We start from the raw sequence: 17,205 nt of genomic DNA on the forward strand, positions 1-17,205 counted from the left end.
TCTGCATCAATTCCTGATAGCACTTAAGTGAGCCGAATTCTGACAGTTTGTGAGTTTCCACGGAACACAAGCCCACACACAATAATTGAAGTTACTATCCATCAACTTAACCGGCGTTATTTGGATAGAGTTCTGAGAATTAGACCACAAAGAATGGAAATGACAAGTGGAGGATTATAGAGAACGGAGTCCTGCCATAGTCAAACACATACAGTTGAAGAGTTTCTTACTTTGCATGACCTACTAACTCATACAGCTTAGTATTGGCTCTATTTTAGAATGGTGCCAGACCAGTTTGTCTGGGATGAGTGGTTTTAAATCAAAACACTACATGGGGCGGGATTCTCCGTTGGCTGACCGCAGAATTGCAAAATGCGATTGGGCAGAAAATAGGTCCCGATATCAAAATCTCCATTCTCCGTTACCTCGACAGCTGCGTCAATTCGGTCCGGAACGCACGTACAGTAAACGCCATATGCATGTCATTAGCGGGCCTGACCCGGTATTCTCCATTGACTCCACGATGCTCCGAGTCCAACATCGCCATAGTTTGCTGACAGCTGTGCCAGGGCCGCTGGGAGTAGCCGGGTGTGGCCAGGAGGTCGGCAGTGGGGTCAGGGTGGACGGGCACAGAACACCATTGCCGCAGCCGGCAAGGCAACCACGCAGCTGCACACGCTGCTGACAGCCCACTGTGAACTTAGGACCACGGGTCGTATAGGTGTCCCCCCAGGTGCCCGCTGGCCCCAGCCAACCCATCAGCTGTATGGGTGCACTCCAGCACAACCAGTGCCATCTTGTTGACTGGGATGAATACGTGTGGGGAATTGTAATGTGTTCTGCGGCTACAGCTCGTCAGCCTCCAGTGTGTCAATCACAGACCCGGCGAATCCCGCACCGTTTAATTGGAATCGATGGTGTTTCATGTGGCCAGGTGCTAGCCCCTCCACAGTCGCTGAATCGGACCAGGTTCGGCACCTGTTTTGCTGTCATGAAAGTCCACGAATTCTGCCCCGGCGTCAACACATAGGGCGGGATTCTCCGACCCCCCGCCGGCTCGGAGAATCGCCGGGGGCGCGGCGTGAAACCCGCCCCGCCTCGAAACCCGCCCCGCCGCCGGCTGCCGAATTCTCCTGCGCCGGTTTTCGGACGGGGGTGGGGATCGCACTGCGCTGGTCGGGGGCCATTAGCAGCGGCCCCCCCCGGCAATTCTCCGGTACCCGATGGGCCGAGCGGCCACCCATTTACGGCCCGTCACGCCGGTGTGAAATGGACATGGTCCATCCCGGCAGGGCCTGGCTTGGAGGGCAGCTACCGGAGTCTTCGGGGGGGGGGGGGGGGGGGGGGGGGGGGGGAAGGAGGATCCAGCCCCGGGTAGGGGCCATCACGGTGGCCTGGCCCACGATCGGGGCCCACCGCGCCAGCCTCTGTAAGGCTCCCTCCGTGCCGGCCTCTGTAAGGCTCCGCCATGGCCGGCGCGGAGAAGAAACCCCCTGCACATGCGCAGGAAACACTCCTGCGGTTCTGCGCATGCGCCAGAACACTCCTGCGGTTCTGCACATGGGGCCAACTCCCGCTGGCCCACGGCGGCCCTTCGCCGCCGGTTGGCGTGGCGCCAACCCCTCCAGCGCCGCCTAGCCCCCGGAAGTGCGGAGGATTCCGCAACTTCCGGGTGGCCCGACGCCGGAGTGGTTCGCGCGCTCTTGGAGCCGGCGTCAGGCCATCGTGCCATGTGCGGGACAATCCCGCCCATTGTCTCAGGAGTGGAGAATTGTGTCCATGGTGTTTCATTCCTTACCTTTGACATCTAAATATGCAGCTTCCTGATCATCAATGTCACTAACTTTATCTCTCGAGTCCATTACAAGGTACAAGTGCTTTTCCCCATTCTTGGACCTTGAAACCAAAGAAACTTGAGCTCTGTTCATTGCAACCTGCAATAAAAAATAGTTTAAATTGCTCTTCACTTAGGCACAATTATTTTTGTACACCATTTTTATTTGCAAAAATATCAAAACAGCTAATGCCCCAAGGTAATGCAGTTACTACTCCAAAATTTCTCCTTAAAAGATGGAGTCATGTCATCATCTAAACAAAGTAACAAATTGTTGGCATTTGTTTTGTGTCTTCCAGCTTTCCATCACTCTAAAACAATGAGTGATAATGATTAAATAGCAGCAACATTCAGAGCTTTCATTGTAACCTGCAACGAGTGTAAGTCAAACTGAGCACTTGGCATTCATTTTTAATGCAAAGTGTCTTAGTAATTGTATTTTTTCAAATCTGCATTTTAATTTTATCTTCACTGTCAGACAACATTGTCAGCATTCAGTGTTCAACATGTTGATTTACTACACAATTATGCATTATTAAAGTCACAAATGTGCCCTTTGAATCAGCTTGAAAATTACACATTTCGTTATCCCTATACAGGATAGTAAATTGGTAAATGCTTGCCAGTTTAACTGATTCAATATATATTTCGATGTGTGCTGTTTACTCCAACTTATAACCTTGATATTGACACCAGTAAAATTAAGTGTCATGTGAGCCTACAACCGATCAAATAGAAGCAACTTAAAAGCTGTGCTGTCAATTCACAAAAGATCATGTTAGTATTTATCACTGTCTGGTAGTAAACACAAATCATTTTTGAAAATAATTAAATTAGTCAAGTCAACACAGGCTATTCTAATCTACTTCCAAGCAGCTCACCGAATTTTGAGAAATAGGCTCTCCAATGCTTCACCACAATTGGAAAGTAACATTAAAAGACAGAATATTATATTATATTTACCATGTTAAAGAGAACTTGATGGTGCAACTTTTATTTTGCTTTGTCTTCACTTCCTATGCAAATTTTGTCCCTTTTCTCTTCTGCAGATCTTGACGCTTTAAAGATTCACTGTTCTACAAATGACCTGTGATATCTCACCCAATCAGACATTATTTGTCTGTCAGACATGCCAGCAAACATGAGGAAAATCATAGCTAAGGTCTACCCTATCTCCACCAGATACCTACGCAAGTAATTTCCAGTATCATTATTGAATTGTGATCAGGTGCAGGAGCACTGGCTGACTTTCCTTTCCCTAGCCCAGGGTGTCCTTGCTAACTGCAGTACCTCTACTGCTAGCACAGAACAGGATTATTATTGGACCATCCCTGTCTTTTGGTCCATCATTTAATTTGATCTTTATGAAGCCTCTCCACACCAATCAAGATGAGATATAGTTACATCATTACACAGTGCATCATTTTAAGCAAAAACAAAATGATTTGGGTTTACTAGCAAACAGTGATAAATACTAACATGATCTACCTTGAATTGTAAGAAGTCGTACAACACCAGGTTAAAGTCCAACAAGTTTGTTGCAAATTGCTAGCTTGCGGAGCACAGCTCCTTCATCAGGTGAGTCTATTGTGAGATGGCAACACAGCTTTTAATTGCTTCTATTCGATCAGTTGTGGGTTCACATGACACTTAATCTTTACCAGTGCTAATATCAAGGTTATGAGCTTGAGGAAATAGCATATATATAGAAATATGTACTCACAAAAACAGTTTTCAGTAATTCCAATTACCGAGAATAAAACAGTGTATTTCACTGGGACAAAACTTGGTTAATTCTCATATGGATCTAATAATCTAGCGTTTTGAACATATTTGCAATTTTGTCTATGCTAATTAATAATAATAATCTTTATTGTCACAAGTAGGCTTACATTAACACTGCAATGAAGGTACTGTGAAAAGCCCCTAGTCTCCACATTCCGACACCTGTTTGGGTTCTCAGAAGGAGAATTCAGAATGTCTGAATTATCTAACAGCACGTCTTTCGGGATTTGTGGGAAGAAACCGGAGCACCCAGAGGAAACCCACGCAGACACAGGGAGAACGTGCAGATTCCACACAGACAGTGACCCAAGCCAGGTATCGAACCTGGGACCCTGGAGCTGTGAAGCAACAGTGCTACCCACTGTGCTACCGTGCCGCCCTTAATACATTACTACAGACTTGAACAAGAGCAACATCAAGAGAACTCAGGAGCAAACATGCAAATGAAAAAAGCCACTTTACTTTGGTATTGCAAGTTGCATATCAATTTTATTTTTGTTTGCAAAGATTTTTTCATTAAGAATTGTGGAACAAGAGCTAAATTCCAACTCACCTTTAAAAGCATTGCTAGCATTGCAAGTAAAGCATCAACATACTCGGGCAACTTTTTTTGGGAATACAGTAAGGTAGAGCGATGGAGTAACAGCTTCAGTTCCTGGATGATATACAAGATGTTATTTGAGTTTTAGATAGCCTGCCAATTAAAATAATTAATGGAAGGAGAGAAATAAATGAAACTTTATCCAATATCTCTTGCTGAAAACTGTATATGAATAGTTTACTGACAACCTTTTATTCCATTGGTTATCGTAAGCATTAGATGTTCTACAGAAAAGTGACTGGTGTTTAACGTACTGCCTTCTTCAAGTGCTTTGACATTTTCTTCTTCATGAGTATCATCACTTTGATCAGTGTCAAGAACCACACGGATGTTATCTGTGAGGGTATCCCAACACAGAATCCTGGTTCATGGGCGTATATAGTTTTGTTTTTGGAATGGTGAAGAGTCAAGTGAAACCCCTGTGAGAATAATCAGTCCAGTCGTCGTGCAACAATTATCAAAGACTATTTAGTAAATTAAAGACAAATACATGAACAGGACGACACTAATTTCATAGAATTTACAGTGCAGAAGGAGGCCATTTGACCCATCGAATCTGCACTGGCCCTTGGAAAGAGCACCCTACCCAAGTCCACACCTCCACCCTATCCCCGTAACCCAGCCAAATCTTTTTGGACACTAAGGGCAATTTAGCATGGCCAATTCACCTAACTGGCACATCTTTGGACTGTGGGAGGAAACCGGAGCACCCGGAGGAAACCGACGTAGGCACGGGGAGAACGTGCAGACTCTGCACAGACAGTGACCCAAGCCAGGAACCAGACCTGTGTGGCCATCTAAAATGGTCGCCCGCAAAGGATAATGGGAATTGTGGTGAAGTTGGGACACAGACAGTACACAGCCTCTGTGTATTGTGCAAAGGAAAACCAGACCGAATTGAAACTTGCACCTGTTAAAAGGTCAATCACCGATTTCCCCAGGACAATAGACTCAAATCAAGGAATAGAACAGTAGCAGACTCACCGGCACCGCTTCCCCTTATTTGGAAAGGCATACGTACTTGGGACAATGGTAACTAGGACCCGCCCAGGCATTGAGGTACCCGTCCCTAATTGGCCAGAATCGATTAGAGTGATCGAGACCCTATCGATCCATTGGATCCTGAGTTAGCACCGCCCAAAAGGGCGCAAAAAGGGAGAAGGATAAGAGACACTGTGCAACTAGGGATCGGTCTCTTTTGGAACCGGCCTGTGTCCACACCAACTGCAGCATAACGACCAGCCAAGTTCAAGACCCGCGATCGCTACCTGAGAGAGACGAGCCGCAGCCGAGACGAACCTGACGACTTCCAGTCGCCACACATGGGGATTCAGATAAAGGCCTTATCTACCTGCACAAAGCCGGTCATCCAGAAATTAAGTAAAGGTCATCTTAGTTGATAGGTGTAGTTTAATGCGTAGCCGCGTGTATCATTGCACATAGAGATAAGCCTTGTGTTTACTAATAAACTGTCTTTTGAACTAACATACTGGTTGAGTGGTCATTTGGTCAATACAAGAAACATACTCACAGCTGGTGGTTATTAATAAAGATAGCAACTCCTGCGACCCTGGAGCTGTGAAGCAACTGTGATAACCACTATAATACTGTGCTGCCCCTAATCTAAGACAATTACGCATATGAATCACTAAACACATACAGTTTATGTAGGACGTACCTCTTTTTCCAAAATATATCTTAAATCCCTGAACTCCTTAATACTTGCCCTTTCCCCCAAACAACATCCAAATTAAATAAAGGATAAAAGCAAATTACTGCAGGTGCTGGAATCTGAAACCAATGAGAAAATGCTGGAAAATCTCAGCAAGTCTGGCAGCACCTGTAGGGAGCGAAAAAGAGCTCACGTTTCGCGTCCAGATGACCTTTGTCAAAGCTCCAAATTAACTAGATATGTATGTCAAAATTCATTTTCAGTTACCACACGATACAGGGAGTTGAATTAAGCATGGGGAACAAATTGCGTGGTCCAGCGAAAATATTAAAACTATCTCAGACTTGGAGGCTGTTACATGTAAAACCCTGCCTCCAGGTTGCAAGCTGGAAACTGGCTTGTTAGCTTCGGAGGTTGCTAGGTGTCAACTGGCCTGCTTTGCTTCTGAGGGTCCTGGCAATTATGCCTTTATTCCACTTTGATGCTGCCTTCTTTGTATTTGGCTGTCTGCCCCTCTCAAATTCCTTGACATTAGCATGTATATACCTCATTGATCTCCCAATTGTTTAGCTAATCTGTTTCTATTAATAGAGGATTTAGTCCTCATCCTATCTGCTAATCTCTTCCATGAGAAAGACCCATTTCATCCTGCCTTTTGTAGGCTGACTACTGGTGTTCCTAGGCAGATTTCTACCTGTTGCTGGGCATATTGCATCCTATTATGTCTTGTAAAATCCATGATATCAGCCAACAGGCGCCATCGTTTTCACAGGGCAGCGTCACTGTCTTCTTTAGACAGGATACCTCAATCACACATTGTATATCATTGTGCAGCCATACAAAATTGCACATCCCACCAACTAACAAATACTAATACGAGGCAGACTAGAATCAATAAAAGTTTTGCTTATGAGTCATTTACTTAACAATGTAATTAATAGCCATTTTAATGAAAAATATTTTTCAGCAATGAGCTCTGCATTTCAAGAAGAGGAATAAGTGAGTTCCAATGAAGTTCACTTGATACCTTTAGAAACTGAGGGCCACTTGCAATAGGCTGATGAATGGAATGCCAATTCTTCCATTATGCACTATACAGTAAGCCCCATTTAGTGAACCTATTTTGTACTGTAAAGTTTATATTTAGTGAGCTAAATAATGCTTACCTAGAATTTGTGCATGGGCAAATATGTGAAACTCAATGAGGCTCAAAATTCCTTCTACTGCACCAATCAAATTTCTACTGTGTGGCAAACTAAATATTTTTTAAAATTTTAACACATCCAATATATTGCCAGTAAGTTACTATTTTGCGAAATGCATTTGACAATCCAGCTGAGAATTAACCAGATACAACATTTCATACCTGTTGAGCTGCATTCGCATCATGTGTTAGTGTTTCTGGATCATGCATCGATTCCAGAGCCTCAAGAGCTTTCTCTGGTCGCCCCAGTTGCTGTTGTAAGGTTGACAGGGAAATACGTGCATCCAAGTGCAACGGTGCCATTGCCACCACTTTAGTGTAGCTCTCTGCTGCTAGCTCCATGTGTCCCAATGCTTTCAAACACTCTGAAATGAGAAAATCAGAATTAAGCAGAGCATCTTTCCTTTTCTCAAAATTGTTTCCTTCTTTTAATTTCCCTTCTGATCATAGTTTTCCATATGCTGTTACAATCAAGTAGAACACAAACACGAATAAAGAAAGTATTAACAGAATGTATTAGACTACAGTAAATGTGTCAACTGACAGTTTAGGTTCTACTGGAAATTAACAATATGTCACACACACGACTAGCTTAACCTCATATTATAGCAAAGGGAAGCTGGGCACAGCAGGAGAAATGAAGTTCTTCACAGCAGTAGAGTTAGATGAATTGCACCATTTTGGTACCATAACTATTCTTTCCTTTTGAATATTTCCTTCAAATGTAAATAATATTATCTTTCTAATTTTGTTTGAGATTATTAGCAATGCTTTCATAACCATTTGAAGTAAACACTAATGCTTTTCAAAATAAAGGCTTCCGTCTATATATATCACGGGCTGAATTCTCCGTATGGCAGACTGTTCTCCTGCCAAAATGACCTGCCGCTGATTTGCGCTTGCACTAGAAGCGTGAATCCAGAGGTAATGTATCCCTTGTCATGAAAATTTTTGCATGGTGGGGATGATGAGGGGTTCAGTTGCAAAATCTGTTAATGGGCCGCATTTCCAGTGGGCAGCCCAATATCATGGTCTGACGGCTACCCCTTTGACTACCATGGGATTTGATGGGTCCCCCCGCCTCCCACAGACCGGGCCCGCCCTGTAATTAAGAGACCCCTATAAGAGAGACCCACCATCAGAGAGAACCCCCCAATGAGGGATCCCACCCATTGCACAGATTTCTCCTCCCCCCATCAGAATCCCCCCTTAAGACAGCCTTCCACAAGAGCCCCCCCTAAACTACAGAGACACCCCCCATTACAGAGACACCGCCCCATTAAAGAGACCACACCCATTCAAAAGCCCTTCGCTACAGACCACCCACCCCGCCATTACAGAGACCCCTGCCTGGAAGCTGGAGAAGCAGTTCAGAGACAATGAAAAGATCACTGTCTTAAAACTCACCTGCGCCCTACACCTGCCCGCTCAGATAGAGAAAGAAGCAGTTGTAAATTCATAGAAAGCCGAAACCACATCAGCTGAGTTTAAACATCCTCAGATCTTTGATCTGCACAGCTTTCATTCACATAAATGTGAAATAGGTTTTATTCGGCTGTGACTGACAGCTCCGGTTTCCTCCCACATTCCAAAGATGTTCAGGTTAGGTGGATTAGTCATGCTAAATTTTCCTTAGCGTCCAAAAAAGTTAGGTGGGGTTTCTGGATTATGGGGATAGGGTGGAGGTAGGGTGCACTTTCCAGGGTTGGTGCAGACTCAATGGGCCGAATGGCCTCCTTCTGCACAGTAAATTCTATGATTCACGAGAATATTATCTTAGATTATATGCTTAGGTGCTGGAGTGGGGCTTGAATCCAGGTCATTGAAGCCCTATTTGATCCAGGTCACTAATACATTCACTTCCACATGAATGCAACATCCCAGGCACAGAGGGAAATGTGATTCATCACCATCTCAAAATTCTCCAAGGTGCAGACATCATTGATTGCCCCCATGAGCTCATTAAGGCACTCTCCCTCAAGACTGATCTGTTCCCTGTAAGAACACCTGTTCCCTGTAAGAACACTATTCACGACGCCCTATGCTGCTCTTGCTCATGTATTTGCTTTGTTTGGCCCTTGTTCTACACTGTAGCCAATCATTGTTTGTCGATGTACCATTTGTCAATGTACTCTGTCGATGCTTTTTTTGTCTACTATGTACGTACTGTGTACGTTCCCTTGGCTGCAGAAAAATACTTTTCACTGTACTTCGGTACATGTAACAATAAATATCAATCAAAATCAAAATCAGTGACTTGACTGACCAGTCAAATTCATCAACAGAAAGGGCTTGCACTCCCTCAACATGCAGCTGGCCTGCTACTACAAGAGCTTCTTCCATATGTGCATTCACCTTACTGGAAGCTGCTATGACTCCTTCATCACCCTGTAATCCAGGCTGCAACAGCTCTTCATTCCACCCTTTGAAGTCCATAGATGGATTCTAAGGAACAAGGTGAACAGATAGCTACACATCCCTCCATGAGAGTCCCAGACAGAGGGTCAGACCCAAAATAGCCAAAGTCATCTGTTCAGGCTTCTGAAGATGTGGTTCAGCACCTCGACATCAACAAACATTCACTCCTTCCATTACCGATGGACAGTGGCAGCTGTGTGTACCATCCACAAGATGCACTTCAGGAATTCACCAAGACTCCTCAGATAGCACCTTCCAAATCCATGATCACTACCATCTAGAAGGACAAGGACAGCTGACACATAGCAAAACCACCACCTGGAAGTTCACCTCGTCACTCACCATCCTGACTTGGAAATATATCGCAGTTCCTTCACTGTCACTGGGTGAAAATCCTTGACCTCCCTTCCTAACAGCACTCTGGTGCAGTGGTCCAAGAAGGCAGTTCACGATCACCTTCTCAAGGGGCATTGGGGATGAGCAATGGGGGTGAGAATTAAATGGTGAGTGGGCACCAATATCCCGTGAATGAATTTAAAAAAAAAAAAAAAATTTTTCATTATTCACCCTCTCAAAACTGGTCATTACGTATTTCTTGTAGTGCTCTTGTCTCAAGAGTTAGGTTGTGGTTTCAAGCCTTTAAAAACGTGGGCACATAATATGATACTTCAATGCAGTACTGAGGGAATGCTGCTCTGCTGAACATGCTGTTTTTCGGGTGCGGCTGCGACATTAAATGTTCCTTCTTTTCGATTTGAAATCCAGAGTCAGTCCAACATTATACCATTTTCATGGTGTATTGTATTTTAACAAGCAATTTAAAGTAATACTGCTGAATGCTTGGTTAAAAAATGTTTGGCTTCTGTTTGCCCTTTCAGTTGGATGCAAAAGATTTGCAGTGACAGATCAATAGTAAAAGGAATCCATAAATGAAAGCAACTCGAACAGTGATGAATTTTAACTGTTAAATCTCAGTTTGTTTGTGAATTTGCCTTTTACAACTCAGAAGCAAAACATCTCTTTTTTTTAAACCAACATTTAATAGCATTATTATAAATTACTTGTTAAAATACAATGGACCATGGCAATGTTTGACTGACTCAAGATTTCAAATCGATAAGAAAGAACATTTAACATGGCAGCTGCAACATTTCCTTTAAATATCTTCAGAATCTCAAAATCACAGAACTGTTACAGCGCAGAAGGAAGCCGTTTGGCCTATCATGTGTGCGCCAACTCACTGAATGTGCATTTCCTGCCTTCTCCCCATAATCCTGTAGATTATAGATAATTATCTAATTCCCTCTTGAATGCCTCAAATCGAATCGGCCACCACCACATTCTCAGGCAGTGTATTCCAAACCCTAACCACTCGCTGTGTGAAGAAGATTTTGCTGACTGGGCAAGCTATCTTGCAGATAAAACCAATAAAACATCAAATTCCTTGTAACTAGAAACTGGATTGATCTCATTCGCCAACATGCAGCATGCTGCTCAATTAAAAGAAAAGTTTAATTCAAGCATACTTCCCCAGTTTATAATTCTTTCAATAACGTTCACTGTACTATAAAAAAACATTTACTTTAAATAACAAGGTTCAGATTATCAGTTTTTGAGTCGTTACCTGCATGACGAAGCCAAACAACTGCTAGGTTGTATCGTTCTGAACACACAAGGGCGCTCAAAAGGGGCAATGCAGAGTTATACTCGCCAATCTCTAAAAAAGCCTCAGCCACATCTAAATAAAGATCTCCCATGTCTTCAGGGTTCTGTTCCATTAAGTTGGTCATTAAAAGCTAAAGATGAAGAAAATTTGATTCTGTTAGTTAACAATAGCTAAACAAAACAGATCTTAGCATTATCATCTTTAAGCTGCAATATAAAGCTGAATGAAATTCTGTCTTAATTGAATTTTAAAATGGACTCCAATTGAATTAAAAGCACAATGCATACTTACAAAAATAGGTTCGATCTATGGGAAATATAGGAATCACAATTACTCTTAATTGCAACCAAAAAGCTGCATTCTGTAACTTCAAATGAAGTATGAATACTTTTGTGTAAATTTGAATTCTAGCAAGTTAGAATCCAAAATTCTAGCAAGAACTCAATGTTTAAGATTAGAATTTAGCATCCAAATAAAACTCTGAATCCCTCCATTAAAGAAGATCCATTTTTTGTTTCCAAATTAGCTCTTTTGTTCATGTTTAATGGTAACATTATATTCACATGTATCAGTAAAAAATATAACTTGGTTGTGCATTAAATAATCATGCAACAGAATAAAGTGTTTTAGAATATGCTGAATATATTTTATTGGGAAGAAGTTAATTTTCCAGGTATTCAAAAAACTGCAAAAGGAAAGTAGAAACGAATGGGGCAGCAGGTTAAAAGATTGTTCTTTCACATCTGGGGTGAAACTTCACCTGGTTTGAATGGCTGGGACACAATTCTCACTGCTTGCTGAAAAAGTCCAAACTGTCTTTTTGATCTAGTTTGTCATCTGAATGATGCCACAGCCCAAACCTGTTTATAATTTGGCATCAATTAGCACTAAACTAGCAGTCAGTCAGAAGCAGATGTTACAGTCGTCCTGGGATAGGGAATGCCAGACCGATGGAAGCGGGGGTTCGAATGTACCGTTGAAACAACATTCATGGCCTATTAACCCATGTATAACATCAACCAAGTGTTTAATGCTTGACATAAAAATATGCAAAAAATAAATTCATTTCCCAAACAATGGCTCTTTCACTTAGATAAAGCAAATGAAACAAAGTTCAGTCAATTTTCTTTAGATTAGGAACAAATGCAGTCATTTGAACTGAATTATTGCAAAAACTATTTTGATAACGTGAAGTTTACTTATACACTATACTGATCATAATTTAGTATAAAAATCATGCTGCATTGAAACTTACATCAAGAGGCTTGAGGATATGAAGATGGATCAAGCACACGATCAGCTTTACTCGGATATCTATGGGAACCGTTTCTGGGATCTGACAGTTGTAAGTAATGTCTATAACCAGATAAAGCAGAGAAAATAATTTGGTTTGCATTCTCTTCTCCATTACAGTTTCATTTCTTCTCCACACTCCATTTTTCATTACTTTATCCCCATTTCCAATACCTGAGCAGCTTACTTCAGATCTAGGCCTACGCTACAAAAAGAACAAATATATTCCCAGGCGATTAATAATGACCACCTGGCTCTTCAAAATGCCCACGGGTAACTCACCCTCTAGCCTTCTGCCACTTCCGGCAGTATAGTTAAAATTGGAAACTTGCTACACGAGGAATTAAGACATGCTGATAAAGTGTGCTTCAATTTTTTTTTAAAATGTTTTATTCTCCTCTTTTTTCACATTTTCTCCCGCATTTACACCCATCAACAATAAATAATAATCAGCAAGATATGTCAATCCCCATAACAATAACAACAATCCCATCCGCCCGCCAACCCCCAAACATCAGCCTGCATGTTTACATAAACAAATGACAAAAAGGAATCAGGGATTACCCATAGTAACCCTTAATCTAATCTACACAGCCCCCCCCCCCCAACCCTCCCACCCACCCCACCCCCCCAACTAATGTTCGATGTTATCCAGTTCTTGAAAGTGCATAATAAATAGTGCCCATGATTTGTAGAACCCCTCCGAGCTTCCCCTCAGTTCGAACTTAACCTTCTCAAGGGTCAAGTATTCCAACAGGTCCCCCCGCCACGCCAGGGCACTGGGTGGAGAGGCTGCTCTCCATCCCAGCAGGATCCGCCTTCGGGCGATCAACGAGGTGAAGGCTATGACATCTGCCTCCACACCCAATTCCAACCCTGGCTGGTCCAACACCCCTAATATGGCCTCCCGGGGACCCGGGTCCAGTTTCACGTGCACCACCATGGAAATTACCCTAAACACCTCCTTCCAGTACTCCCCTAGCTTTGGACAGGACCAAAACATATGAACGTGATTAGCGGGCGCCCCCCGCAACGCTCACACACATCCTCCACTCCTTCAAAAAATCGGCTCATCCTCGCCCTCGTGAGGTGCGCTCTATATACCACCTTCAGCTGTATTGAGAATATGGATCAAGCTACTGGATGTCAAACCGAGTTTTAGTTTGGATCTAGAATCAAGCTTGATGGGAAAATGAAATGTCAAAAAGAACTTTTTGGTCTAACGGAATTTATGTTATCTCTTATGTTTTTGTGCTAGACAGTTGCAGTAACAAAACACGGCCTTGGGAATCGTTTCTATTTCTACAGATAACTTTATTTTAGCTGAGAGCCACGGAATGCTGTATTTCTCAGACCTCTTCTAAAGGGGCTGTCCTTGGGAAGGAAACATTGTCATTTTATTATATAAGTAATTATCTGCTGTATTAACTTCGACTTGCATCTGTAGACACTCTGATGTACAGTGTTCAAGTCCCGGCCGAGAAATAAACATATGTTAAAGTAACGAGGTATTCGACTGATCATTTCATCCGGACTGGCTGCAAAAGAATCTTCATTTGGTGTCGGAAGTGGGATTCAAGGAGCCTCCCTGGAACCTGACGGCGTAACAGATTGATCTCATTCGGACGCTGAGGAGGGAATTGGCCACCAAACGGGAGTACCCTTGTTACCAGTTTGGTTCCCCCCTCTGCTGTCCTGAGTGTGGCCATGCCCTGCTGTTCAGTTTCGGTGGAGACTCTGACGAAATCAAAGCAGTCCGGCAAACCCGTTACGAAGAAGGGTTGAAAGGGTTGGTGTCCCAGGAAGGTTGGACCTTCCTAAAGTCCCGGGTTGGAAACCTTGGGAGGTTAGAGTCCTCCCTAAACAGTCCGGGTTGGAGTCCCTAGGAGGTTAAAATCCTTCCTCAAGTCCCGGGTTGGAAACCCTGGGAGGTTAGAGTCCTCCCTAAAAGGTCCAGGGTTGGAGTCCCTGGGAGGTTAAAGTCCTCCCTAAAGTCCCGGGTTGGAGTCCCTGGGAGGTGAGAGTCCTCCCTAAAGTCCCGGGTTGGAAACCTTGGGAGGTTAGAGTCCTCCCTAAACAGTCCGGGTTGGAGTCCCCAGGAGGTTAAAATCCTTCCTAAAGTCCCGGGTTGGAAACCCTGGGAGGTTAGAGTCCTCCCTAAAAGGTCCAGGGTTGGAGTCCCTGGGAGGTTAAAGTCCTCCCTAAAGTCCCAGGTTGGAGTCCCTGGGAGGTGAGAGTCCTCCCTAAAGTCCCGGGTTGGAAACCTTGGGAGGTTAGAGTCCTCCCTAAACAGTCCGGGTTGGAGTCCCTAGGAGGTTAAAATCCTTCCCAAAGTTCCAGGTTGGAAACCTTGGGAGGTTAGAGTCCTCCTTAAATCTCCGGGTAAATGAGTGATGATGATCCTTAGGGTTGCCTAATACCTTCGTGATAAAAGGTGGTTTTCGATAAATAAGTATATCAACCGGTGTCTAGACTTGTTCGACACTTCGGGTTGATCAGATTGAATATTACGGAGAACGGATAACTCTGTCCAAATTATATATTATAAAATTTAAATGGTGGTGCGGATAACACCTGAAGGAAACATAATAAACAGGGCTTGACCGTTGCGTGCCCTGTCGGAACACTCGAACAATTTCTTAAATCCGTTAGTTCTGTCTTTAATTCTCTGAGTCTGTCTGTTGTTCTGTCTTTGATTCCCTGAGTCTGTCAGACTGTTTAAATCAGTCCTCTCTCTCTCTCTCTTTTCATGTTTCATTTCCAGACTTTGACCTTCTAAAAGTCACTTTCGAACAAATTGATTTAGCCTTTTGATTGGGCAACGGGGCAGGATAACCCCGTTTAAATTCTTGATTGAATAGGCGATTTAGGATTGCTACCAAAATTAAATAGGGAATCATAAGGATCATCTGAGGATAGGAGACAATGGGTAGTACTTTAGATAGCACCTCTGATAGTGGAAGCGCGCTTCAAACTCTTTGTGAACAGTATCCGGAACATTCTCAGCAGCTGCGGCAGTTATCGGGAGAATTGCATAAGAAATTGGGAAAGGGGAAATGGCCCCTGGGAGGATCAAAAGATTTGCCTACCGTTATAGAGGCACAGCAGATTATTTGGCAACATAACCGTAGCTCCACGGCTAAGAAATCGATTGAGTTATGGCGGGAGTACTGCCAAAAATTTAAAAGATACATCTTTACTGGCTAATTGGCAGGCTAACGCTTTAAAATTGGGTATTGAATTAACAGAAGGGGGAATTATTAAGACTGCAGAGGTTTTGAAAAAGGAATGTGCCCACCATAGAAAAAGACCTAAGTCTGTAAAAACCCCCATTTCTAAATCAGGACCGTACGGTCAAATGGCCGGCCTTGCCTTGACCGAGGGAGACGATGATGATGACCCTGAAAATTGGCTATATAGGGGACGACTGACCGTTACACCGCCACTACGACCGCCTCCACCTTACATTCCCAGGGTTCTGATTGTAGTTTAAACTGTTCTAAAACAAATGATGTTTCAGACAAAAAAAAACTCTTTATTCCTCTGGTGTGACCATGTTAGAAATTACATTAAAGATGTGTACATTCAAGCCCTTTATCCACCGCTCCCAACGCCACTATCACCACCTCCACCGTCGCAAGGAGGTCCGGCGACTCGCACTCGTTCTAAAACCCATGCTAATCAATTCCCACAGATGAATCATGAGTTAGTCCCGGGAAAAGAGGGGGCACCAGAGGTGGATTTCCCTGATTACCCAGACGATTATCAACCGCAGTGTCAGTTCCCCGTCCGGCAAGTTCCCAATATAGCATACAACCTTGCCAACCCCCGGGGCCCAACAACCAGGCATTTCAAAATAATTATTATAATCAATAAATTAATCAAATTTGATACTACTGATTCAGTATTAATAAATTATACAATATAATACAGTCAAACAGTTGATTGATCAGTAACATTTCAATAATAGTATTTCAGCTCAAATTCATCGATTGGGGGTACAGTTGGAAGATAAATTGGGGTGGATCAAGTTTTTTGATTTCTTTTTGGATATGTAATGCCAAATCTTTAACTTCTTTAGAGTTATTGGGAATGAAAGTACAACATTCTGCACTTTGACATCTTCTGGATTATACACAGGGGCTTGTTGAAGGGGTTAATTTTCTTGCAGAGACAGAAAGAGGCGTATAGCTTGGAATGATGCCATTCGCACCTCCAAACTTTAAAAAAATAAAATAATTGTCACTCGAATGGACTGGGAGTAAAAGTTGGATTGCTGCCAAATTCCCGTTATCAAATGTCCTTGAACGATCTGTTCTTTTTAATCTGAGTTGTTTTGGTTTTTGTAAAACCAGCTTCCATTGTTTGAAGTTTTAATTTCCAGGCTAATTCTAAACATTTATTTTAAAATATCAAACACAATAACTTATTAAACATATAGGTTTTCTGTAGATGAATTCGTCGATTCTATTAAAGAAGGCACTACTAGCAAGATATGTTGGTTTCTTAAAATTAATAAAGCAATATTCAGAATAATGACAGTTCTCTTAAGTTGACAGTTCTTGACTATCCTTGTAGAATTCACTAGAGGCACTTATACAGAATCTTATTCAGCAACAAGTTTTGGTTCCGTGTCACTCTCCTTGTAATACTCCAATACTAGCAGTCCCGAAGCCCGGCAAGCCAGATCAATATCGCCTCGTCCAAGATCTGCGCTCAATTAATGCCATGG

The 17,205-nt window shown here is 43.0% G+C and overlaps 1 protein-coding gene across 1 annotated transcript in view; it reads right to left on the reverse strand.

The window, feature by feature from the left end:
• gtf3c3 (general transcription factor IIIC, polypeptide 3) overlaps positions 1-17,205 on the reverse strand; it is a 121,592-nt gene that overhangs the window by 33,370 nt on the left and 71,017 nt on the right. Inside the window, exons 9-13 of the mRNA XM_072478677.1 lie at positions 12,436-12,536; positions 11,139-11,310; positions 7,259-7,461; positions 4,173-4,274; positions 1,799-1,934 (exon numbers count right to left, since the gene is read on the reverse strand). Of these exons, the coding sequence (XP_072334778.1) occupies positions 1,799-1,934; positions 4,173-4,274; positions 7,259-7,461; positions 11,139-11,310; positions 12,436-12,536 (714 nt within the window). The remainder of the gene's footprint in view (positions 1-1,798; positions 1,935-4,172; positions 4,275-7,258; positions 7,462-11,138; positions 11,311-12,435; positions 12,537-17,205) is intronic.

This window comes from Scyliorhinus torazame, chromosome 2, assembly GCF_047496885.1.
Source record: "Scyliorhinus torazame isolate Kashiwa2021f chromosome 2, sScyTor2.1, whole genome shotgun sequence".
In the NCBI taxonomy this organism is placed as follows: domain Eukaryota; kingdom Metazoa; phylum Chordata; class Chondrichthyes; order Carcharhiniformes; family Scyliorhinidae; genus Scyliorhinus; species Scyliorhinus torazame.